The sequence below is a fragment of the Molossus molossus genome, unplaced genomic scaffold (genome assembly GCF_014108415.1).
Source record: "Molossus molossus isolate mMolMol1 unplaced genomic scaffold, mMolMol1.p scaffold_m16_p_1, whole genome shotgun sequence".
NCBI lineage: Eukaryota > Metazoa > Chordata > Mammalia > Chiroptera > Molossidae > Molossus > Molossus molossus.
In genome coordinates, this window is record NW_023425344.1 from 76,770,041 (window position 1) to 76,797,470 (window position 27,430).

Consider the following 27,430-nt stretch of genomic DNA (forward strand, 5'->3'; position numbering starts at 1 on the left):
GGATGACTTGTCAGAGGCCACGAGGAACGCGAGGAGGCTGGACAGAGCCGCCAGCTGGTGCGGGGTGACTACGGGGTGCGAACACGCCGTGCTCAGCCCGTCTTCTGGGCGCCTCCCCTGTTCCCGTGGCAGGAGACTGCGCCGTGCAGCACGTTACCAAACTTAAATTAGTTATTCCTTCCCGGCTCCCCCTGCCCAAAGCTACGTAATCTGAGTTTAGTTCCTTTGTATAGTTCATCCCAAGAGGTTGGTTTTAATGAAATACTTCAATGTAAACATGTTTTGTGAAAACTACATATAATTTATCTTAAGTTTTTTTCTCATTTGTTGCTTAACTGTTAAGCTCAGTAATTACAAAAAAGGTCTGATGAGTTGTGCCATGTAATTGAAAGCCGGACTTTTTTTTAATAGTAGCAATTTGGACGACCATACGGATATCTACATGTTCCTCAGTTGGCTTTCACGCCTGTCTTATCATAATTTCCTGTTTTTAAAATGCGCTCCATTGGCATCTGTCAGCTCGCACTTTCCCCACCTTTCTGTGCAAGTTATTTTAAGCTGAAATGACTGTGGTCCTTTCATCTGCCCTACAGTGTTCGGCATATCCGGCGATAGGTAGGTCATGGCAACCCAGAATCTTGAAGGGAGTATCTAAATCTGGAAATGGTACCCATGGAGCGCACTGGAAAAGCAAATGCTGCCAGGTCTGATTCAGACCTTTGGCCATGTATCTGGAAGAAGCCAGTGTTGCAGGAGGAAGGCAGTATGAATGAGAAATGAATCTAGGGCCCTGAATTTTATTTTATGTTCAATATTTTCCCTTTTAATGTACTATTAGTATGCTGAGCAAATTCCTGTAAAAATTGGGTGGTGCATTTGTATGTACCGAACCTTTCTCTGGGAGTATAATTTTAAGTCGTTATTAATACAGATTATGTCTTTCTCTTAAACATACAAAATTTTTCTTCTCATCTATAGGCCACAAGTTTTGTCTGTAAAGTACATTTCCCCATGTTTCAATGTGAGCTAAAAAAATCCACTTAACTAAAATATTAATTTACATGTTGAATCAGTACCTTTTCAGTGGGGAGAAATCCAGTCCTGTTGCAGTAGTGGTAAATAAAAATACTTAAAACAAATGAAATTATTTATTCAAATAATCTTGAAAATCTTGAATTTTTAAAAGGCCAACTAGAAACCCTTCTCTCATTTGAAGCTTCTCAGATAACTCTGATTAAATTCATCTCTCTCTCCTTATAGAGCTCTGTTTGTACCTTGTTGGAAGCTTTTAGTACTTACATAACCTGCTTTATAATGGAGCTGTTTATGTGTGTGTTGTGCATTTAATCATGAGTTCCTGAAGATGAAAATTGTCTTACTAATTTTTGTGTCTCCAACAGTGCTTTCCACTTAGTAGGTATTCAGAAAATCTTTGGTGAACTAATTGTTTAACTTAAAACCTCTATTATTTTTAACTTGTGAACCTGGAAGTATGGGCTTGAAACAAAACATTTGGGTTGATCGATTGATAGATGTAATGGAGGTGTGGAGGAAGCGAAACAAAGAAGCATAATTATACTGACTGCTCCTCTCTAAAAAAAAAAAAAAAAAGGGTTGTATCAGCTGTATAGGTTTGGGGGCAGCCTCCAGGCAAGCCATTTCCTTCTACACTGCTGTTTTCAATGGTAAGGTGATTGAGTGTATAATCAGTAGGTACATACAAAAATTGAAACCTTGGAAAGCAGTTTTATATTTCGAGTTGAAGACGTTTTTAAACTATTTTTGTACACATAAGAAGTGGAAGGTGTACTGATTAATGTTGGGGGGAAAATAACTTTTTAATCTGTTTTTACAAAAAATAAACAAGGTGACTTTTTAAGAAGATATTCTCATGGTGGTGATTTTTTTTTTCAAAAAAAGTGAAGGAAACTTCCTATATAGTTGTATGGACCATGCTATTATTATATATATATATTTTATTATAAATTCAGCATGTATTCAGTATTTATTGAATGTCAGCCATGTACAGTGTATTGTGGGAGCACAAAAATGAATAAGACATTCACCTTTCAAGTTGTTTATAATCTTAACAGGAAGGACATAACATACACAGGTAACTAGTAGAAATAAAGTGGAAGTGCCTTAAAAATAGCCTTCACATGTATTATAAGAGTCAGGATGGATTGAAGACTTTAGAAAAGTGATATTATTTGAACCAAAGGTTGGGTAAGTTTCTGAAAGGTACAAATAAATGGAGACTATTAATCAGGTTGGGAGTAGGAGGAGAGAAGTGACATAAATGAAGATAGGGAATATTCAAGGAGTTTCCCAGTATGATTAAATAGCCATGTTTGGCTGGAGCAAAAGGTGAGGAAGTAGTGGGTGGCAGAGATGAAAAGGTATTAATAGATAAAGACCAAATAGTGATGAATTGTAAATGCCAAGCTGAAGAAGTTTTTGGATTTGAGTTGTCTGTTGAGAGACTGTTAAACATTTTTATTTAGTGAAGTGGTGGATCACATCTCTGGTTTGGGAAAATTAATCTGTTAATTGCGTGCAGGATGAAGTAGATGAGAAATTAGAGAATGCTTCAGAAGGTGGTTGTTGCAGTTTGGGTGAAAATATGTAATGGCCTGAACTAGGCTCAAGCAATTGGAATATAATATTGCAATTAAAGGACAGGATTTACGTAGCAACCGATCCAATATGGAATTGAGGAAGGAGTCACACATGATCGCCTTGGCAGTAATGAGAATGTGCAGTCTAGTAATATATTTAATTTATTGGAAGAGGAAATAGGAATAGTCAATTTTGGACCTTTTGGTCTGCCATTTAGATTATCTGCTCCTTGATGACAAAGACTTTCATATTAGGTTTTGAATATATTTCTAACACTGGTATCTGGCACATAGCAGCTATGCAGTAAAACCTCATTGATTGACTGAAACTAGGTACAAGTATTTAACAGAAGTTATTTTAACTCAAGAGAGGAATCCAACTAGCGATCTATAAGTTACCTAAAAATATCCTGCCAAGATATTTGAAGTTAGGTAGGAGGATGAGAGTCAACAAAGAAAAATAAGAAAGTATGTCCAAGGTAACAATCTTGAGGAATACTCCATAGTTAGGAAGGAGTGGACTGATTTGACCCTGAAAAAGACAGAGGTAGGTAGGAGTGAAAGACTAGAATTGGCTTCTAGTTGGTTTCAAGGAAGAGTGAATTGTCAAAAAGTTTGTTTCATCAGAACATTCAGAGTGATAAGGACTGAGAAAAGGCTGTACGTGGATGTGGTTTGGTTAGTATGTTACCCAGTAAATATATTTTTACTTTATTTTTTATTGATTTAGAGAGAGAGGAAGAGAGAGGGAAAGAGATAGAAACATTGATGAGAGAGAACATCAATTAGCTGCCTCCTGCATGCCCCCCACTGGGGTTTGAGACCACAGCTTTGGCATGTGCCCTCACCAGCAATAGAACTGGCGACCTCTTGGTGCATGGCTCGAAGCTCAACCACTGAGCCACACCAGCTGGGTTTTATTTATTTTCTTATTTGTTTTAATCCTCACCTGAGGATATTTTTCTGTTGATTTTTTTCAGATAAAAATGGAGAGAGGGAGGAGGGAAGGAGAGAAGGAAGAGAGGTAGGAAAGAAATATCCATGTGAGAGAGACAGGTAGACTGGCTGTTCCCTCCCCTTACCCCCAACCAGGCTGGGGATCGGATCAGAACCCAAGGCACATACCCTTGACTGGGAATTGAACCTGAGACCAAACCAGCCGGGGCCCTAGTATATATATATATTTAAAACGTAGCTTTAAGAGATGTGCTAAATATGGAGGTTAGTTGTAAAGACTAAGTGACAATGAGTAAGTGGAAATAGAGTTTATTGTGTATAGTCATGCTGTATTTCTTGCCCTATTTAAAGATCTATAAATTAACATAGATTTCTTTAACATTTTTAAAATGTTGCACTCTACATGGAATAACACATGCTTTTTTCTTGCCTGAGAATAATTTGTAATCTCACCATAGTGCCTCACATTTCCATGACATGTCTTTGACTTAGTATAGTAATGTTTATTTTTGCAATGTCTGTCATGCAGAGTGAGTTTAGGAATGATTTTATAAATTTACATGGCATTTTGCATAAAGGATATTCTTTACCGATGGTTTTATCCTTCTTTATTGACTAATTAGACTTTGTGAATTTGGAATTTCTCTAGTTATATGTATGTCTTTAATTTTACTCTTAATTCTTGAAGTTTTGTTCTCTATATGTATTTAGCAATATAGATGTCTTTTTTCCTTGTGTTTTTAAGTCCAAGAATGGTTTCATGGATAAATAGTAAAAAATAGTACTTTACAAGTCAAAATACAGTGATAAAATATTTTTTGTAAGCTGGTAATCACTAAAATTATTTTTTTGAAACTAGCATGATGATAGATTGACTGGTTCAATAATTTTTCTTATTTTAGCATTATATCTGTTTTGTATATGCCCATTTTTTTTTTTTCCATGTGGGAGAAAGGCTAAATTCACTATTCTTGGGAGAATTCTATTCTGAAATCTCTAATACTACTATTTTCTAGAATTTGCCCTGAAAATCAGGGCAAAACTGCATGTATGGGAAATTCATACTATCTTAAGTCACTTGGATAAGATTGTTTGAATTACAAATAATCAATATTATTCATAAGCTTTTTTTGCTATCAAAAGTTAAAGCAAGAAGCAGGATATCCATGAATATACAGATTTGCAACAGACATATTTTGTTAGCTGTTCTACAGTTCCAGCATTTTTTCAAATCTGGTTTCAAGTGCAGAGGAAACTTCCATATATCTAAATGCATAACTATGCAGTTTAGGAACTTCTACCTAACTTTCAATTGGAAGTAGTTAATGTGCAGTGTAACAGCATGCTAATGGACAAATATTAAGGAAGCATCTAAAATAATTATGCAAATGCCTTCCATACATTGAATATGCTCATTAAAATACATGCCTGTGGACTAATGGCAATACTTACCTGTGTGAAAACAGGTTTCAAAGATAAAGTCCATAAAATCACATTGCAGTCTGCATTAACACATACAATCTGCAGTCCATTATGATAATAGGGTAACACTGAACCCCAAATAAATAAAATGCTATCTCAAAAAAAAAAGAATTACAGTTTTTAATTAATGTTATATCCTGAATTTTAGCAATAAAAAATTTGTGGATAGTTTTTTTCTCTCATCATACATATTTTCTGTTTTATCTGTATAATATCTTTGATTTTGCCTCTTGGCCAGCAGAAAGCCTAAAATACTTATCTGGTCCTTATGTAAAAGGTTTTGCATACTTACGCTCTACAGTGGTTTGTGCTATTCAGAGTGCAGCAGCATCTGGGAATGTCTTGACAAAGCAAATTTTTGACTCACCCTACACCTACTGAATCAGAATATCTGAGGGTGGGCCCAGTAATTTTTTTCCTAGTACGCTCTCCAGGTGATTCTTATGCAAACTGAGAACCAAGGCTCTTAAACAGGATTTTAGAGACTGAATTGCTTCCCCTTGGATAAATTATGTAATTCTCTGAGTCAAAATAAGGATAGTGTCACCCACTGCAGAGAATTGTTGACAGGATTAACATTAAATTAAAAAAATATTAAAAACAGTAAAGGTAAATATAACTGATATCTATATATATATATTTTTTAATTTTTTAAAATTGATTTTGTAGAGAAAAAGGGAGAGGACATGGAAACATAGGTGTGAGACAGAAACATGGATTGGCTGCCTCCTTCACGCCCCCTACTGGGAATTGAGCTGGAAACCCTGGCATGTGCCCTGACTGGGAATAGAACTGGGACCTCTCAGTTTGTGGGATGATGCTCAATCCATTGAGCTACACTGGCCAGGCGATATCATTATTTCTTAATAAATGGTAATACATTTTTAATACTCATGAACATCAGGCGGAGGGGAGAAGGAAAATCCACTCCTTTGGGACTATCATGTTAATATTTTGTGCCACAAAGTCTCATTCCCAAAGCCATTCATTGTTTTATAATAGCGGTTGAAGGCTTTTGTTTTTTATTGTTCAGAAATTTTAATCTCACTCTTGAGCCTCCCCCCGCAAAAAAAATCACAGTAAAATGCTATACTATCTAAGCCATTAAACTACTCTATAATGAGGCAAGTCAGGATATTCAATCTCTATTTCTTATCAAAGTGCACACAACTGACGACGATTGTATCTTGAGGTTGAATGAAGTTGATACTACCATTTGGATAATACATGATAGTTTGCTGTATAATAATGAAGGACCATAGACTTTCAACATCTTACATTTTTAAGAAGCTTTGTAAATTTATTAAACTAAGTCTTTTTTTGTTCCTCTCATATTTTTACCATCATCAGTTGTAACACATCTTAGCAGATTCCACTTCAGGTTGTACTGAATTGATATTTTCTCAACTTTGAAAATATTCTTGCATATTGTTCTATGCAGACTCTATAGAAGTTAATTCTTCAGTCACTTTATGCTCAGCATTGACTTATCAAAAATAACTATACTAAGCAATATCATGCATATCTGCCAGGTCATCAAGAACCAAGAAACCTCTCAAAATAATTTACCTTGGGTTTTTTTTTTTTTGTTTGTTTGTTTTTTCGTTGAATATTGATATTGTTCCCAGTGACCTCACTTCTTCAAGCAGCTATTTCCATTGAAAGGCTATTCTTTTTTTTTTTTTTTTCCCCCTTTGAAAGGCTATTCTTAAACAAGACTTCTGTCTCCCCCAACTCTCCCCCAAAATATTTCTTTGGTTGATGTAGTTAAAATAAAGTTTAATTAACTCACAGTGAGTAAGCACCTTTCCTTGCTTGGCTAACAAAGGAGCCAAAGAAATTTACATTGTAGCTTCATTTTCTTTTCTTTTCTTTCCTTCCTTCTCCCCTCCCCTTCTCTCCCCTTCCCTCCCTTCTTGAAGAAATTCTACTGTGAAAAGATACTTTATATTTTCTAATTTCTCTGATTACTTTTATTTGAATTATAAATATGATGAATGCTTTGTCTGGTAATGTAGATGTAGTATTTTTCTAGCATAGCTGTAGTTTCATTGCATGATAATAATAGTTTTCATCTCATTCAATAATAAAGTAATCCATATACCACTTTAAATATATGACATTTGAAGTATACTTTTTGTTATTTGTTTTGACATCATAGTGAAAATGAAATGTTGTGACATGACAATGCTGCATGGTATTTGAAATACTGGACATTCATGCTATGTCACTGCAATTTGTAAAGCATCAAGCCCCAGGGAACAGCTGTGTGAGTGCCACATATGGTTTCTGCCTTTACTCAACTGTCATAATGTGGACACAGGTATAGATGATACATGAAGGAATGATTGCTCTTATCTAGTTGCCTGATTTAATTTTCACAGTAATTTCTTAGGTTTAGAATAAATGTGCTAATTTTCAAAAAGTAATATAAGTTCAATTTACCACAATTTCAAATACATTTAACTCCTTAGTAATTCAGAAACTTTAGGAGAAATCTCAGAAACTGCAAAATCAAATCCCTCCAAGAGCAAATAGAGTATTAATGAGTGATATATATGCTATATATGGTCATCAATCATCTTTCTTTCTTTCTTTTTTTTTTTTTTTGGTATCATTACCCGAGGACATTTTTGCATTTATCTTCAGATAGAGCAGGAGGGAGAGGAGGAAGAGAGAGAGACATCCATGTGAGAGAGACAGATAGACTGGTTGCCACCCACACAAGCCCAACAGGGGCTGGGGACGAACTGCAACCAAGGTATGTGCCCTCAGTGGGAACCGAACCCGGGACTCTCTGGTCCGTGGGCCGATGCTCTGACTGCTGAGCCAAACCAGCTAAGGCAGGTCATCAATCATCTTTACACTCAATTTCAGTTGACCAGAATGATATAAGAAATTGAAAGATAGAGGATAGCCCTGGTTGGTGTGGCTCAGTTGGTTGGGCGTCATCCCATGTGCCAAAAGGTTGCCTGTTCTGTTTTCAGTCTGGGCACATGCCCAGGTTTTGGGGTCAATTCCCACCCCTACTAGGGGGCGCGCAGGAGGCAGCCACTCAATGTTCTGTTCTCACATCAATGTTTCACTTTCTCCCTCTCCTTTCTTCTCTCTCTAAAAATCAATAAAAATATTTAAAAGTATATAGAGAGGATAGAATCTTGTCTTCCATAATTTACTTGCCCTTGACAAATCACTTAAGCTCTTTAAATCTTCACTTCATGTATATTCTTAAAATATTGTCATTATTATTGAATAAAAATCAAGGAATAGATTTCAAATAAAAATGGAAGGTAGGAAGGTAGAGGAGGGCCCATTTCATAGGGAATCATTATAAATTATAATGTGGAAGCCTTCAAGCTTAGTTACCTAATAAAGACTTAGCCCTAAACCAAGGTCTGTTGTATTTTTTCTTTCCTTTTTTATTTTGGCCCTTGAGAATTAAACATACTTTTAAGGGAACATGCTGACATGGCAGTTTAAAATTCATCCAAGAGCAGGGCTGCTGGATTGTTTGTAGAGACTATTATTTTCTTATATATTAGAAAGCATTTTTGAACATAGGTATTATATAAAAGTATTTAAATAATTATATAAAACTCTATGATTTTAAATTATTTTTTAAAATTTATTTAACAGCCCGGCCAGTGGAATGAGTGTGGTCCCATGGACTGAGAGGTCCTGGTTCAATTCCCAGTCAGGGCACATTCTCCGGTTGCAGGCTCAATCCCCAGTAGGGGGTGTGCAGGGGGCAGCCAATTGATCTTTGTCTCTCACATAGATGTTACTATCTCTCCCTCCTCTCTCTAAAAAATAAATCAATAAAAACATTTATAAAAATTTATTTAACAAAATTATATTTAAAGAATTATATAAATTTATAAAGTAATTCTAAATATCTAGGGAGTTCTCTAATTTATGTGTGAAGGTTTTGTTTTTCATAGTCAGAAAACAAACCAAGAATCAATTTATTTTATCAACAAATTTGATAAAAACTATTTTCTTTAATTCTTCTGAAAAAATTTCTTAAGTAAATCCAGTATAAAAGATGAGACTGCTCATTATTATTATTATTTTTTTATCCTCACCCGAGGACATTTTTCCATTTTTTGTTCAGGTTGAGTGGGAGGGAGAAAGAGGAACAGAGAGAGAGAGAGAAACTCTATGGTTAAATATAAAACTCTATGATTTTAAATTATTTTTTAAAATTTATTTAACAGCCCGGCCAGTGGAATGAGTGTGGTCCCATGGACTGAGAGGTCCTGGTTCAATTCCCAGAGCTGGGGACAAACTGCAACCGAGGTACGCGCCCTTAGCGGGAACCGAACCCAGGTCTCTCAGGACCGCAGGCCTTCGCTTTAACCGCCGAGCTTTAACCGCTGAGCCAAACCGGCCAGGGCGAGACTGACTGCTCATTATTAAAATGCAAAGCTTACATTGATATATTTATCCTCCAGGGAATTACAGATGTTTGTCTTTAGAGTTTTAAGGTATTTGGCCTTAAAAACAAAATTATTTAGAACAAAGACAGAAAATTATTTAGAACAAAGACATGAGCATCTTTTAAACTTAATTTCCTTTTGTGTGCAAGAATGCTTTTTGGGAGAGGGTCGTTTTAAGCTCCAAGAAAGAATAACTGTCCACTGTGTCACATTTCTGGCTTTTATATGGTTTGAACTTAGCACAGGCAGTCAAATCAGAAATAGAGACGACCATATTAGGCATTACGGAAAGTGAAAAAAATAGGTAATGCAAGTAGTCACATTTTCTGCTTTTTTAAAAGCTTCACTTCTGACTGGTAAATGAAGAATAACAGAAATGAATAATAGATGCAGATAAGACCCTAATTCTTTTTTTTTTTTTTTAAATCCTCACCCGAGGACACTTTTTTTTTTTTTTGTTCAGGTAGAGTGGGAGGGAGAGAGAGGAAGAGAGAGAGAGAGAAACATCGATGTGAAAGGGACACATTGAGTGGCTGCCACCCGCACGACCGACCAGGGCCGGGGACAAACTGCAACCGAGGTACATGCCCTTAGCGGGAACCAAACCCGGGTCTCTCGGGACCGCAGGCGGACGCTCTAACCGCTGAGCCAAACCAGCCAGGGCAAGACCCTAATTCTTGAAGGAGAAACACAGACACCTAAGAATTTAAATGATAGGATAGATCCTATTTAGCTTTTTAGCACCTAGTACAGCTTCTTGAAATACATAAGTGCTTATTATTTATAATGATCTGGAATTTTCCTCTAGAATTCATTTAATTAATCAGTTAAACACTACTGAAAGCTAGAGTATGTACCCAGCACTGTACCATCCTTGAGATAACTGTGGCAGAGTGCTCCCTGTTACATTTCATTGTGAGGTGTTTTTTTTTTTTTGTAACATTTTTATTGTAACTGTCTAGTTATAGACAGTTGTTAGCTAGTACAACTATCTGATATTGTTGAGTTATAAATTCTTTTTTATTTTCTTTTTCTCTTGATTTTTAGAGAGAGAGAGGAAGGGAGAGAGAGAAACATCAATGAGCGAGAACATCAATTGGCTGCTTTTTGAATGCCCCCAGTGGGGATCGGGGCCATAATCTGAGCATGTGACCTGACTGGGAATTAAACCAGTGACGTCTTGTTGCATGGGTCGATGCTCAGCCACTGAGCCACACCGGTCGGGCTATAAATTTATTCTTGAAGAACTTACATGTATATAAAGCAAGAACCAGGTAGTCCTTGCTTTGCACAGTTCTGATATGCATGAGCTCTGCATGAGTTTTATTTAAGATGGTATTGTGCAAACTGCCTGTTGGGTGGAAAGATCTTGGACTTTGCAGACACGTGTCTGGATTTATCTCAACTTTGGCACTTATCTTTCTGGGCAAGTTATTCAGCTTCTGAATTCAACATTCTCATGTATTAAAATACATACAATAACACCTGTTTCACAAGGTGGTTATAAATATTGTATAAAATAATATCCATATAAAATTTGAAAATTGATTTTAGAGGTGGGGGGAGAGAAACTTTGATTTGTTATTCCACTTATGTATGTATTCAGTGGTTGATTCTTATATGTGTCTTGACCAGAGATTGAACCTGTATCCTTAGTATGTCGGGATGATGCTCTAACCATCTGAGCTACCCAGCCAGGGTTATCCATAAAAAATTTAATTTCTATTTTCAGGGCTGAAAATATAGTCATAGTCATTTGGGGGAAAAGTTATTTTATATTGAGGGTTAAAACCAATCAAAGGATATAGTGCTACTTGAATTATTTTAACTAAATCATGTAGTGAGTATGAAGTAATTTAAGCAGATTATGTTTTCCAAATATTGCCCAAAACGATATCTCTTGCCCCACATACTTTTCTAAAACTTGCTACTTCCTTTAAGAGGTGGGATTTGAGCATGCTTGTGACTGGTAACCAATAGAATGCTGCAGTGAGGCTGTGTGATTTCTTAGGCTCATTATTCAAAGGCAGTGTTTCACCTTGTTTGTTGGGACACTGGCCTGCTTGCTTGGAGCACTGACAAGTCTGAAGGCCTGAAGCTACTGTGCTGTGGGGAAACCAAACCAAACCAGGCATAAGATCTTAGGTGGTCAATCCTAGCACTGAAGTCCTTCCAGGCCAATCACCAGACATGTGAGTGAATGAACTATCAGATGATTCTGATGATGCCAGCCAGCCTCAGCCACTGACTCACTCCAGAGACACCGCTGGACTTTGAGACTGCATCGAGACTCCAGACTTGGTGGAGCAGAGACGCCATCCTCAATGTGCCCTTTGTGAATTCCTGGTTCAGAGGATGCTGAGCACAGTAAAATGGCTTTTGTTTTATGTCACTAAGTTTGGGGTGGTTTGTTTTGTAACAGTAATAATTGGAGTAGTTACAAATCCTTAAAGATAACTGTCTCAGGAAGAAATAGATTACTATTAAAACTCATCAAAGTGAGAACTACCTAAGAAATAAATGTTTACTGAGTTTTTCTATCATGTTAAATGAAGATAGCCTAACACCTTTCTGCAAATGAGAATTTCATTCTCTTAGTTAACTTAACAAATGTTTACTGGGTACCTCCTGTGTACCAAGTGATAGGTATAGTGCAATCACTATATAGTATACATCTGAGTAGGTATGTTCCAAGACTCCCCAGTGGATACCTGAAACCCAGGGTAGTACTGAACCCTATATATGCTATGTTTTTTCCTGTACATACATATCTATGATAAAATTTAATTTATGATTTAGGCACATACAACAATAACTAATAATAAAATAGAACAATTACAACAATATACTCTAATAAATGTGAATGTAGTCTCTATCAAAGTATCATGCACTATACTTACCTTTCACTTAAAGGAAGCCCTTTAGGGCTTCTCTTTGGCACATCTGAATTTCTAGCACCACTATTCTTGCACTTTGGGGGCATTAAGTAAAATGATTCCTTGAAACAAGCACTGTGGTACCATGACAGTGGATCTGATAACCAAGATGGGCACTAAGTGAATAATGGATGGGGAGCATACAGCATGGATAGCTGGACGAAGGGATGATTCATGTCCAGGGTGGGACTGAGTCGGAAGGCACAAGATTCCACCATGCTGCTCAGAATGGGGTGCAATTTAAAACTTATGAATGGTGTATTTTGGGAATTTGCTATTTAGTATTTTTGGACTGTGGCTGACCACAGGTAACTGAGACCATGAAAAGTGAACCCGCAGATAAGTGGGGGACTACTGGAACTAACAAGATTCCCCATACAATATAAAGTGGGAGTATATATTAAAAATTTTTTTTTAAGTATTAGAAACTGAATAATGCTGTGAAGGTTGGATGCAGTGATAGAACATGACCCTGGAGGGTTAATGAAGAGTAGAATGGGCAAAGATGATCCTTGGGGTGGTGACATCTAGGTTGAGAGTGGATGAGGAAGGGATGGCAAGCAAGGAACATTAGGGATGGTATAAAGGAACGGAAATAATTTAAAGTGGACCCAGGTGCCAATATGGATAGTATTAAGTAAGTTTTAATGGCTTTTATTTACTGATAGTTTTTTTTTTTTTTTTTTTTTTTTTTTTTTATCCTCACCCGAGGATATTTTTCCATTTTTTGTACAGATAGAGTGGGAGGGAGAGAGAGAGAGAGAAACATCGACGTGAAGGGACACATCGAGTGGCTGCCACCCGCACGACCAACCAGGGCCGGGGACAAACTGCAACCGAAGCACGTGCCCCTAGCGGGAACCGAACCCGGGTCTCTCCGGACCGCAGGCCGATGCTCTAACCGCTGAGCCAAACTGACCAGGGCTTACTGATAGTTTTGATTAATTGATATGATTTGACTAACATTATAAGGCTTATTTTATTCTCAATGTTGTGATAGCTACTTTTTATTTTAGTAATATGAACTCTGGCCCTGGCTGGGTAGCTCAGGTGGTTAGAGCATTGTCCCAATATGCCAAGGTTAGGGGTTCAATTCCTGGTCAGGGCACATACAAGAAGCAACCAATGAATGCATAAATTAATGACACAACAAATCAGTGTTTCTCTCCCTCTTTCCCCTTCTCTCTCCCCTTCTTCCTTCTTTCCCCTTCTTTCTCCCTCTCTCCTACCTCGCCCACCCCCTTCCTTTCTCTCTAAAATCAATCAGTTAAAATAATATAAACTTAGATATTATTTATACTTTATTTTAGAAAAATCAACTTAATACCTATTTAATAAGATTAAACAAGTATATCTGAGATATTAAGCCCTACAATTTTAAAAAAATATATTTTTATTGATTTTTTGAGAGAGTGGAAGGGAGAAGGAGAGAAAGATAGAAACATCAGTGAGACGACACATTAATCAGCTTCCTCCTGCATGTCCCCCATTAGTGATTGATCTCGAAACCCAGGCATGTGCCCTGGCCAGGAATTGAACCTGGTGACCTCTTGGTCCATGAGTCGATGCTCAATCACTGAGCCACACCAACTGGGCATCTACAACTTTTTTTAGTTTATAGCAGAGCTACATTTAAATATAGTTTTCTTATTCAGAAAAAGATCAGCTTCTCAAAACTAGCTCCTTCTAAGGAAATAAATACTAACCTTGGTTGTGAATGATACCTTGGGATTCTTAATAAAGTGTAGGTTTAGGTTTGCTAGCTTAGTCAGTGGTTGTACTAGATATCTGTAGAGCATGTTTGTGTTATTTGATGTACATTTTTAAGGCTATTTTTTCTTGGGTTGACATGGAAAATTATTTCTCTTTTTCTAACAGAGAACTCCATCATATATTTAGAATTGTCATGAGCTGGCAATCCACAGAAGTATATTAAAATGTATACCTTACTTTGAAGTAAGAAAATGCCTGAAATTTATTTATGTATCTATCTGTCTGTCACCATTTGTCCCCTCTATGCCCTCCTCTGCTACCCCCTCCCCTCCACAGTCACCACTTTTCATGTCCATGAGTTCTTTTTCTTTCTCTCTTTTTTTCCCAATTTGTCCACCACCCTTTACAACTGCACCCCCCATCAGAACCGTCTGCCTGCTCTCTCTGAGTTTGTCTCTATTTCGCTTAGTAGTTCAATTTGTTCATTAATTTCCACATATGAGTAAGATAATGTGGTACTTGTCTTTCTCTGACAGGCTTGTTCACTTAGCATAATGTTCTCCAGGTCCATCCATGCTGTCTAATAAAGGGTGAAATTTTCTTCCTTTTTATGAGAAAATGCCTGAAATTTTAATATCAGAGCAGCAATCCTAGGGGTCCTTGGTATCCTATTAGGGTGTCTATGAGGTCAAAACTCTGCATAATACCATCAAGACATCATTTGTCTTTATCACTGTTGACATTTGTACTGATAATGGTGCAAAAGCAGTTGTGGATAAAAAACTGCCAATGCTTTAGTCTTTGTGAATCTGGGTGATAGTAGTACCAAACTGTGCTAGTAGTTATAGTATTGATTCTTCACCATCAAGTTCTTGAAGTAAAACATACCAGTTTCATTTAAGAATGTCCATAATGAAGCAGGAATTTGTGTATAAATGAAAAATATTCTATTTGATGAAATATATATAAAATACATAAAACACTTTTATTACATTACAAAGTCTGGTGGTTATTTTGAAGATAAACAGTTGTGTAACTGCTTGAGTTTTGAGCTGACTGAGGTACTCTTTTTTCCATGGAATAATAACACTTTATTTGAAAGAACTGTCAGACAAACTGGTTTTTCATATTTGGCAGACCTTTTCTCATAAATGAATGAGGTTAATTTGCCATGTAAGGAAAACAACTCTCTGTAGAAAAATTTTTTTCAGTGATCAAAAGTTTGAGTTTTTTAAAAATAAAAATAGAATTTTGGAAAATTTGTATCACCTTGAACTGGACACTTAACGTCTTTTAATAAGATTGGTTATATTAACAAATGTGGTATTTTAAAATGAAATGTGTCAGTATTTGAAAGGTATGCATAAATAAGTCTTATCTAATTTTTTAATGACCAAATGCTGATATGATGATAAATATCTTGCATGCATAAAAGATTCAAAGTGTAAGAAACCAATGGATTTTAATGTAAGAGTTGAAAATATTCATTAATATTGTTTCAGATTTTACATGGCAACTACCCTTTAAAAAATTACCACTTGTTATATTTTGGTGTGGTATCTAAGACTATCCATGATTATAATTCTCATATTAGAATACATATTTTTAACTATGTTTGTGTATGATGAGGCTAAATTTTCTTTATCTACTCAACCAAAACAAATTTAAAAAATTGAGTACAGAAGCAATATGTGAATCCACTGTCTTCTATTATGGCAGACATTAGGTAATTAGGTAGATTTGTAGAAAAAAAATACCATCTTTTTCAGTGTGGTACATACATACAATGGAATATTACTCAGTCAATAGAAAAGGTGAAATACTGCCTTTTGTGACAGCATGAATGGATCTTGAGAATATCATGCTAAGTTAAACAAGTCAGACAGGAAAAGTCAATAACCATTAGATTTCACTCATATGTTGAATATAAAATGGAAAGTAACAAATGAACAAAGAAGGCAGACAGACAGAAACTCATGGACTTAGACAACAGAGCAATGGTTACCAGAGGGAAAGGGGAGTAGAAATGGGTCATAGGGGTAAAATATATGGTGTTGGAAGGAGGTGGTGACACAATGCTGTATACTGATGTTGCATTATAGAATTGTACACTTGAAACCTATAGAATTTTATTAACCAATCTCAGCCCAATAAATTCAATTAAAAAATTTGAAATACCATCTTTTTTAATAAGCGTGTTGTTTTTTTATTAAAATATGTAACATAATAGTTTTATAATTGTTAGATTTAAATAAATTACTAAAACCTTAAATCTCGGTTTTAAATGATAGTATGTTGAATATAAGTAGAAATAATTGATGTGCAAATAAAAAGACCTATGTGAGCCCTGGCCTTGTAGCTCTCTTGGTTGGAGCATCAATCACCCTGTATACTGAAAGGTTGTGGGTTCTATTCTTTATCAGGGCACATAACCTAAGTTGAGGATTCGATCCCTGGTCAGAGCATGTATGGGAGTCAACTGATCAATGTTTCTCTCTTCCTCTCTCTAAAAATCAATAAAGCATATCCCTGGTGATGGGTTAAAAAAAGAAACCTGTTTGAGATTCTGAATCAGTTTGAGTAATGTAAAGAGGTTTTGATAATCTGTGTTCTGGAGGAATCCAAATATAATTTAGGAGGTGAGCATAGTTTTATAATCTAAAATGTACATGTTTTGGCTTAAAGCAGTATTTTGATTTGTTTTTCAAATGGCAGTGTTAAAGTAGTTTACATAGTTATCAGACTTTGTATTATTTTATGTTGTGTTATTTTGAAGCATTTCTAAACCTTCATTTTCATTTTATGTCTTTAAGATACAACAGAGGAAGTGTAAAATAAACAGAATATTTACAAACCTGTAAAATTATTTTGTGGAACTTTAGTGTTTTTTTGTTTTGTTTTTTTTCCGATTAATCGTGGCTAGTTTCTTGAACAAGCTAAATAATAAGGTATAAGAATGCTGAAAAAGATGTTCTGCAACAGTTTGTGTACAGTTCATGCTATCATATATACAGAATGAATATTTCTTGTTTGACTTAAATGGATACAATTTTATTTAAAAAATTAGTTATAGTACAGTCTATTGTCATTTTGGAATGTATGTGGACATTAATTCACTGTAATGAGAGCCCTTTGAAAACCGGTTGTAACTGTTTGTTATGTAGCCTATGATGGCCATGTGGTTAGTGAGGTTTCTGATTTCTTTTTCTTTTTTTTTTCTATAAGCAGATAATCTCAGTGATACCTTGAAGAAGCTGAAGATAACAGCTGTTGACAGAACTGAGGATAGTTTAGAAGGATGCTTGGATTGTCTGCTTCAAGCCCTGGCTCAAAATAGTAAGTTTCATTGTGTTGACTCAAATGCCAAACAAAAGGATCAGTCATTCAGAAATTGATTGTAGTTTATCACATAACTTGCACTCACATAACTTGAATTCTTCTGAATCCTATCTCTGAATACTGAGGTTGTTTTACTTGTTCCATCCTCCTACCCCACATCCCCACCCCCAAGGTACTAAAAGCCAAGTTAACAGAAGAAAGGAGGAATTGATTGGTGGTAGTGATGACAGTATTACCATTCCCAGAGAGAGACCATTATTTCATTCTTAATAGATAAGCACCATAGTTGTTTTGTTTAACACCTACATTTGTTCTTTAAAAAATGACTGTGTTTATATGTGAGGAGATTAAGGAGAAGAAACAGAGGGATGTTAAAAGACCTAATATTATTGTCTGAGATTTGATGGCCACCTTTTTAATAATTTTACTTTGAAATAATGTGCATACTTAGATTTAATTGAAAAGAACCACTAGTAGTCATCCAAGAAAGTTCCTTAAAATTGAGGTAAAACTTGATCTTTGGAGAGATGGTAAATAATACTAAAGGTAAAAAGTATACAGCTGTTCATGGACAAACACGTTGTATTGTTTCATTTGTTTTATTTTTTAGTAAACTGATTTAAAAATCTAAAATAACTGACTTTAGTAGTCTTCATCTAAGAGCACATTTTATTTATTTATTTCTTTTTATTCCTCACCCGAGGACGTTTTTCCATTTTTTTTTTTTTTTTTTTTGTTCAGATAGAGCGGGAGGGAGAGAGAGGAAGAGAGAGAGAGAGAGAAACATCGATGTGAAGGGACACATCGAGTGGCTGCCACCCGCAAGACCAACCAGGGCCGGGGACAAACTGCAACCAAGGTACGTGCCCTTAGCGGGAACCGAACCCGGGTGTCTCTGTACCGCAGGCCGATGCTCCAACCGCTGAGCCAAACCAGCCAGGGCTATGAGCACATTTTAAAGCTAGCTTTGAAAATTCTTTTTCAGGCCCTGGCCGGTTTGTCAAAGGTTAGAGTGTCAGCTTGCAGACCTAAATAAGGGTCGTGGTTTCAATTCCCGGTCAAGGGCACCTACCTAGACTATAGTTTCTAGTGGACTGGTAACCATGCGATGACCTGATTTTTACACATGTCTACATAAGTAGATTTACTTAATCATGTAATTAGCCTAGGTAAATTGAATATCTCAAGTTAATCTTTTGAAGAGTTATTTTATTATAATCTTTTGTTTTTAATGGCTCTGTGTTTTCTCTATGTTAGAAAAAAAAAGAATTATCTAAATGGATCATTTGTCCCAGAACTGAAGGGTATTAGGTGATAACATTTGTTATGTGTAGAGGGTTGCTCAATCCTCTCCTGGAGAGACTGATGGAGAAAGGAAAAGAAATGAAAAAAGGAAACAAAAGTTTATAACTTTTTACAGAACAGATTCAAGGAAAAGAATTATATAATTGTTGGGTTAAATTTCAGACCCATTATAGACTTATTCATGGAGCCCATATATTGAAAATGGTCTTGAACTTCTATATCATCAAATATTAAGGCCACATAGCCACAAGATGTTAATAAAAACAATAAACTCTGCCTTTATAATTATTGACTCCCCAGGAAGGGAACAAAGGGAATATGTTTTTGTTTGTTTTTTTTATCCTCACCCGAGGACATTTTCCCATTTTTTGTACAGATAGAGTGGGAGGGAGAGAGAGGAAGAGACAGAGAGAGAGAAACATCGATGTGAAAGGGACACATTGAGTGGCCGCCACCGCACGACCAACCAGGGCCGGGGACAAACTGCAACCGAAGTACATGCCCTTAGCGGGAACCGAACCCGGGTCTCTCCGGACCGCAGGCCGATGCTCTAACCGCTGAGCAAAACCGGCCAGGGCGGGAATATGTTTTTTTTAAGAATTTATATCAAAATTTGTGTTCTCAAATCTAAGACTATTGATACAAAAGAATTTCTCAAAGAAAGGGGGAATTTGTGCAGATGACGAGTCTTTGACTTAAGAATGATATCTATCATTGATTGTGCACCTACTCTGTACTGAGCCCTGGAATTTGCACTGTATCTGTTATTTAATCTTTCCTATAGCTCTTGAGGAGGTACTATCATCACCATTTGAAAGATAAGGAAACAGACCCTGTAATGTTAACTTGCTTTGTTCTGGCAGAATCAGAGGTTAGATTGAAACTCTTAGTTTACTTAGAATGTAATTCTTAATTTTGTAAAGTACAGTTTTTTGCTGAGTTTACAGAATATGAAATTGTTTCCAGACGCTAGATTTTAAAACATATTATGCCTTAAATATTTGCTTTTAAAAATTTGTTTCAAATTGTTACTATTTAAAAGAAAAGATGATATATAAACCTTTTTAAATCTTGAGATATAGACGGATATGTTTATTGTATGGGTATTTATTGTTATATTTTATAAAATTAGCATCTGGCTTTTAGAGAAGAAAAGGTAAAAGTACCGGTAAGATGTTTATATACTACAGTTGGTCTTACTTCCCTGTATAAAGTGATTGTTTGATTGCTACTGTCCTCTTAAAGGTAAAATTAGAAAACAGCTAACTTAAGTGAATCTGTAGTGTTATTTATTTTAAAATAGAGACCTTCTAGTTTTATAATTCTTCCTTAGTGTCAAGTGTTTTAACTAAATATATCACTTTTTGTACCTGCATTGCACATGATTAAGAAGGAATGATTTTTCCACTTTTCCAAGTATAAGATGGTAATGTGTGTAACGGTAATCTAAACTTAAAGTTATAGAAGAGGAAGGGAGGGTATCAATGGGGGGTGGGGGGAGGAAATTGCAATAAAGATAAAAAAGGTAAATAAACTTAACATTCCATTTTATAATGTACTAACTTGTCATTAGAAAGGATAATTCTGAAAGGAAAATAATTATGCTTTTTAAATTTATACTGTGGAATTTAGTATATTTGAATTGTACATTACAAATGATTTTAATCCGAAATTAGAATTTTTATTTTGATGTGTGACTTCAGAGTGGTTTTCTTTCTTTTTTGTTTGGGTAACCTTAAATATAGTATATGTGTCAGAATCTTAAGAGACAAAAGTTAGAATATTTAAATATTTACTAGATTTTATGGAAAACTGTTTAAGCAAGCCTTTTGTGTAAATCTCTGATCTAAATTAATATGGAAGCATTCATTTTCTCATATAAATACTTCAGATCTCAGTTTTAAAATGTTTTTAGTAAATAAGTGAAGGCTACCAGCCAAGAAATCAGCTTCTGTTTATTCTAATCTTTGATTCAGAGACTAGTTAGAATATTTTCAGTAAATGCTTATTGAATTGTAGTGTGGTTACTCTATTTCATACTTACTTGAGAATTAATATGCCACCTATTTTCATCTCTAAATATTCAGACAGGAATTGTCTTTAGAGACTATGATATCTGAATCACATCATAAATCAAAGGCCCAAAGACAAGAAAAATTAACAGTGCATTCATTATAAAAAATCTGTTCTAGCCAGGCCGGTATGGCTCAGTAGTTGAGCGTTGACCCATGTACCAAGAGGTCACCGGTTTGATTCCTGATCAGGGCACATGCCCAGGTTGTGGGCCAGATTCCCAATGGGCATGCAGGAGGCGGCCAGTCGATGTTCTCTCTCATCGATTTATCTCTTTATCACTTTATCTCTCTCTCCCTCCCCCTTCCTCTCTCTCTAAACAATAAAGAGAAAAAAATCTCTTCCAGAATAAGAGCATGGGGACCATCTTGCATTTCTGGGGGACCAAAAAACAATACCAGCGTGATAACCCATACAGCTTTTTTTTTTTTTTTTTTTTATCCTCACCCGAGGATATTTTTCCATTTTTTTGTACAGATAGAGTGGGAGGGAGAGAGAGAGAGAAACATCGACGTGAAGGGACACATCGAGTGGCTGCCACCCGCACGACCAACCAGGGCCGGGGACAAACTGCAACCGAAGCACGTGCCCTTAGCGGGAACCGAACCCGGGTCTCTCCGGACCGCAGGCCGACGCTCTAACCGCTGAGCCAAACTGGCCAGGGCAACCCATACAGCTTTAAAGTCGTTTCCTGCAGGATTAGGCTGTTTTTCTGTCTCACTGCCTCTTTTACCTTTGTACTTTAACTTTGTTTTAGCTGATTGCCTGATGACAATTCCTATTTCATACATGAGTCATATAATCGTTTATTTTTTATAGAACAACCCTGTGAGGGAATACATTTACTCGTCTTTAAAGTAAAAAGTGTTTACTATATAATTCCACATTCCTAGCTTTATTCATAGTACTCATCTGCCTCTTTAATTCTTAGGTTATTTCCTAACCCTTTTATTGATTTTTGGCTCCCTTTAAAGTTATAATCCTAAGCAAAGCAAATTATGTACACAAGTTGCTAATGTAGATGACCCTATAAATCTTCTGTAACAGTAAGAACTTTGGTTTTTTTTTAATCCTCACCTGAGGACATTTTTGCATTTATTTTCAGATAGTGCCGGAGGGAGAGAGGGGGGAAGAGAGAGAGAGAAATAGCGATGCAAGATAGACACATTGAGTGGTTGCCACCCACACGACCCCAACCGGGGTGGGGACAAACTGCAACCAAGTTACTTGCCCTTAGCAGGAAGTGAACCCGTGGCTCTCTGGTCTGCAGGCCAATGCTCTAACTGCTGAGCCAAACAGGCTAGGGCTAAGAACTTTCTTATTGTCATTATTTTTAGTCTTCTTGTGCTTTTAATATTTCTAAATTGATAACCTGTCAGGTACCAAAATCATTTCTGAAGTAAGAGCTTTTAAAACTTATAATCAACTGTTTTTCAATAGCCATGTTAAATCTGCAATCATTGAACATGGAAGACTGGTACTGTTTTAGTAGAAATGAAAATCTTTTTTTCTTAATTCTCTTATAGCAATTGCCCAAATTTCACTTTTTTATCCTACGTTATCCAGAACACCACAGAAGTGGTAATGTTTCCTTTGTAAACTAATTCATTGTTGTTCACTTCCTTAACATATTTTTGTATCATGTGGCTCTTTTAGTTATTGTGTTTATTGTCCATGAGGGCTTATGACTGATGCTAATCATAAATGATGAAAGGATCAGTTTTTCCTAAGTAAAAATGGGGTTGGGCAAAGGTAGGTTTACAGTTATTCGATGGGAAAGACACGCTTATGATTATTACGGTAGCTTTATTAACTCTGTGTTTTGCATGCTCACAAACTATAAATGTACCTTTGTCCACCCCATATAGTATTTGAAGAATAGAGACTAGAGTAAACTAGATAAAATGGTCTACTAAAAAGATATTGACAATTCTTAATGAATTGAGACTCCTGGATTGTCATAGAATAGTGACAGCCACCTCAGTCTGAATTTTTCCACACATTCTCTAAAATTTCATACTGATCAACAAAGATCAGATGAAATCAACCAACCATAACCTATTTCTCCAGCATAAAGAGGAGACAGACTAAGAACTACAGATTATTTGAGAGAGAAATAAATACACAAATATAGCCTATTCATCTTCAGAACCCATTTTGAGAGTGTTCGGTGAAGACTGCAGAGACTAACATGGTAAAGGTGGGAGGGGAGTGGGTTGAACCAGGAGCCCAAGGGTGATAGTACACAATTAAAATTGCCTTTAGAAAGAAAACGTCCTATTTTGGAGGGAGAGTACTAAGATCTGGTCTTAGATTCTATTAGAACACTGACTATTGGGAAATCAAAAGGAGGAGACTTAAAAAGAACACAGGACCCCAGACAACAGATCAGGAGAGTGCTGTAGGGATAAAATTGTTCTCTTATGGAGTGGGTAGTGAAGGAAAGAAGGAAGCAAGAGGGGGAAAGTAAGTGTCTGTAGAAATGAAAGAAAAAAAACAAACCCATAAAATAACTGCTTTGGTTGAAGTTCAAAAGAGGGAGCTTTTGAATTAAGAAACCTAGATAGGCATCCCAAATTTTTACTTTTACTGCATACAAGTTTTATTGCTAGTTAAGGAAAATAAATATTACGCACTGAATAGGAAATTGCAAATGATATACATATAAAGGTGCTATAAGGAAGAAAGCAGAAAATAAGAATAAAAACATGTTAGCTATGAAAAGTTTTCCTTCTAAACTTTAGAATCTAAAGCAACCATGAAGCAGTTATCAGTAAGAGAACATTATGACATATATTAAACATCCTTAAATCTTTGCAGATATGAGAAGAAACCCTGAAGTAAGAAATTCAGAAACTTCGAACCCAAGTGGGTAAATACCAGGAAGATGTGACCTAAGACTTGACTAGAAGAAATGGAAGCAAAAGATAGGATTATTTTAGAAATTAAGACTAAATTCCAAAATTCCAAGGAAGAATAGAGGTGGCTGAAAATTTAGTAAGTAACATTGAAGAAAATGGGCAGAAGAATGAAGACAAAATAAAGGATCAGTGAACAAATGATTGAAATAGATGATAGGCAAAAAGATCCAACATACATGTAATTGGAGTTCTTAAGGAGAAAAAAAAATGAAACCGCTAATACTTTAACCTATGAATTTTTCTGAAATAATGAAAGACCAGAATCTGCCTGTTGAAAGGGCCCACCATGCACCTGCTAAAATTGACCTGGAATGGTCAACTCAAAGAAATAGTTGTAAAACTTAGATTTAAAGGTAAAAATAAGTACGAAGAAAAAATGCTCTGGGTCTACATGCTAAAAGATCAAGTTATTTAAAAGGAAAGAAAATCAGATTGGTATCAGACTTCTCATCAGTAATATATAAAGCAATTCAGTGTTGGAGCGTATTTTCAGTAAACTCAAGGAATAAGAAATTTCACATTGACTCATAGTGCTCAGTAAATATCAACTATAATAAATACTCAAATCTGGAAGAACCTAGGAACACTATGCTCATCAGAGTTCCAGAGGAATCTGCTAAACTCATGTTGTCAAGTATAGCATCCATTCCCTGACATGGCTGGTAAGCATATGAAATGAGGCTAGTCTGAATTGAGGTGCACTGTAAGTGTATGCTAGATTTCAAAGACTAAGTACCAAAAAGCGAAATATCTCATTAACAATTTTTAAAATATTACATATAAAATATCATTTAAAAATTTTGTCAATTATTTATAAATGCTTGATTTCTTCTGTTGTGGGTGCAGTGGCTGATCAAAGTAGCTCTAAGAGTTGTGCCACCCAGTATAATACGATGGAAAATGCAGCTTCGAAACAAAATCATCGTTATCATCATCTGTAAAATATAATCGAGTTATTCAGTATAGGAGAGGACATTTAAAATAATGGATAGAGAGCATGCAGACAGCTGTGGTGGTAGGGGTGTTGGGGGGTAGAGGGAATGAGCAAACAAAAAAAAGAACTCATGGTCACTGACAACAGTGGTGATTGCAGGGGTTGGGGCTAGAGGTGGAAGAGGTTATAGGGGCATACAAATTTCAAAATAAATAAATAAATAAATAAACCTTAAGTTTATTGTTCTAAGGTTAGATTCTAAGGAAGAAGCAATACATAAGCTCCAAGGTGTAGTCTTTGTGCTTAGTGAAAATCAGAAAGTTGAAGAGTGTTTATGCAGATATATTCCTATCCAGGAGTTTATAGAAAAGGGATCAGGGAAATGGCTTGAATCTGATTGGAAGAGTGAGAAGACCATCTGTAAATGTCTCATACGCCATGAAATTAATAACAGATACATGAATATAACTGTAATATTGGGTGCTGTTTGCCCTCTGACGTGTTTTGAAGCACTGTACTTCATAAGAGGCAAAGAAGAGTTCTCATGTGCAATCTCCAGAAGGAGATGAACCTCCATTGGTATTTGTAGTTTGTGACTGAAGCATTGGCGGAGGATCTGGGTTTTCTAACATTAGCTAATAAATGTTACTGCTTCTGCTCTTCAGTTTGCTAAATTTGAAAAACTTATGTTTCTAACAGAGTAAAATAAATACGAGAAATGTTATTTGAATTGATACTATATGCCAAATATATAATGAAAAAGATCTACCATCCTCAATATTTATAGTACCAGTACGGACTTATTATCACTAAAGAATACACTTTGCCCCGCAGGTGTGACTCTGGATTCTGTGTCAGTCCTCCTAAGGGCTGAGAGGTCCCAGCTATATTCCAGGTCAGGGCACATGCCTGTGTTGCAGGCTCAATCCCCACTGGCACGCTCGAGGCAATGGATTGATGTTTCTCTGTCACATGGATGTTCCTCTCTTTCTAAGAAATCAATAAAATATATATTTTTAAAAATAATGCACTTTAAGTTATTGTTGAGGGAGAAGTTGCTGTGTCTTCCTAACATTCTTTTTCAACAGGGTTCCATGTAAACTGCATCCATAGCTAGCTTGTGGGCCTTTTCTGGCCATACAGTGATAGAGTGAAGCCGTGAACGTGGAAGCACAAAATGGTGAGGGATGGACTGTATATAAATAAAGATTCCTACTTCGCGGAAATTCATTTATTGTCGTAGAGTCTGGAACTGATTAACCGTGATAAATGAGGGCCAGCTGTATACATGATTGATGTTAACTGTTTATCTAATCAAATAAGCACTAATCCAGTGACCTGAATGTGTCCAAGAATGTGAGGCATGTAAATTGGAAATGAATTAATATTAATATTTGAATAATAATTACATTTTTTCAACTAAAAGGTATCATTTGATATTTAAAGGAAAATAGCATAAATAATAAATTGATTATATTAAGCTGTTTTCGGTGTCTTTGCTGTGCTTACAGATGTTTCAATCTAACATTAAAGGTATGAGCAGTGTTATACTCCTCTTTATCTTCCCTTGTGTTTGACAGTCCGTGATGGTTGTGTTTCCTCTAGAAAGCTTTACTACATGGTCTAAGTGCTTTCACTTTTACCTTTTTGTTGTTGTTTCTTCTCAGCTGAGGTTATTTTTCCGTTGATTTTGTTTCTTTGTTTTTGTTAGATTGGGAGGCAGAGAGGGAAAGAGGAAGGGGGTGGGGCGGAGAGCACTTGTGCCAGTGCACGACATCTAGACGTCAGTGTGAGAGAAATAATCCATTGTTTGTCTCCTGCAGGATCCCAACCAGGGATAGGGATTGAATCTGCAACCCAGGTATTTACTTACTGTCCCTTGATCTGGAATCAAACCCAAGACCCTTTGGTCTGAAGGCTGATGTTTAACCTTTGAGCCAAACCTGCCAAGGCCCACTTTTACCTCTTGTAATTCAGATTTCTTGAGCACTCATTTTGCTTTATAAAAGAAAGATTAAGGTTTCAGTATAGGTAGTCTTTGCAGTCTGTAAATGAGACTTCTGAGGGACAAAAATAAAAGTACAATGAATTGTTTTTCCTAATAAAAACTTGTATACAGTACTAGATAAAGTGTATTTATGTTGTTATAATTATTTGATTATATTATGTTCAATAATTTATTTTGGTACATAGTATAAGATGAGGTTCTAATTTTACTTTATTTTATACAGTCAGTTTTCCCAGTGCTATGTATCTTTATCTATTCCTTATTGGTTGATAATACTCCTTTTATCATATAATAACTACTTAATATAATTGGGCCAGTTTGGGGTTTTTATTTCATTCCATTATTATTTCTATAATTGTGTTGTAACCATGCTATTTTAATTATGATAGCTTTATGGAGGAAGTTTCTCTTTAGAAATCTAGCTTTCAAAAGTTTGATTTTTATGGGTTTGTTATATCCTAGAGGTTTTAGAAATGCTTGGTCATATTGCTGAAAAATCCTATTAAAATTGTGATAAGCTATAAATTAATTTGGAAAGATCCAAAAACTTCTCAATAGTTTGTTAATCTGAAAACATATTTTAGCTTCTTTTTTTTTTTTTTTTTGTATCCTCACCCGAGGACATTTTTCCATTTTTTGTTCAGGTAGAGTGGGAGGGAGAGAGGGGAACAGAGAGAGAGAGAGAAACATCTATGTGAAAGGAAC

At 35.9% G+C, this 27,430-nt stretch overlaps 1 protein-coding gene across 9 annotated transcripts in view; it reads left to right on the plus strand.

The window, feature by feature from the left end:
- RAP1GDS1 (Rap1 GTPase-GDP dissociation stimulator 1) overlaps positions 1-27,430 on the plus strand; it is a 168,081-nt gene that overhangs the window by 703 nt on the left and 139,948 nt on the right. For 3 of the 9 annotated variants that reach the window (XM_036255103.1, XM_036255097.1, XM_036255137.1), the window contains exons 1-2: positions 546-615; positions 17,371-17,481. In XM_036255103.1, the coding sequence (XP_036110996.1) occupies positions 564-615; positions 17,371-17,481 (163 nt within the window). In that variant the 5' untranslated portion in view covers positions 546-563. Of the gene's footprint in view, positions 1-545; positions 616-17,370; positions 17,482-23,682; positions 24,446-27,430 lie in introns of those variants that run through there. The other 6 variants (XM_036255128.1, XM_036255166.1, XM_036255108.1 and 3 more) reach the window with 3 other exon arrangements.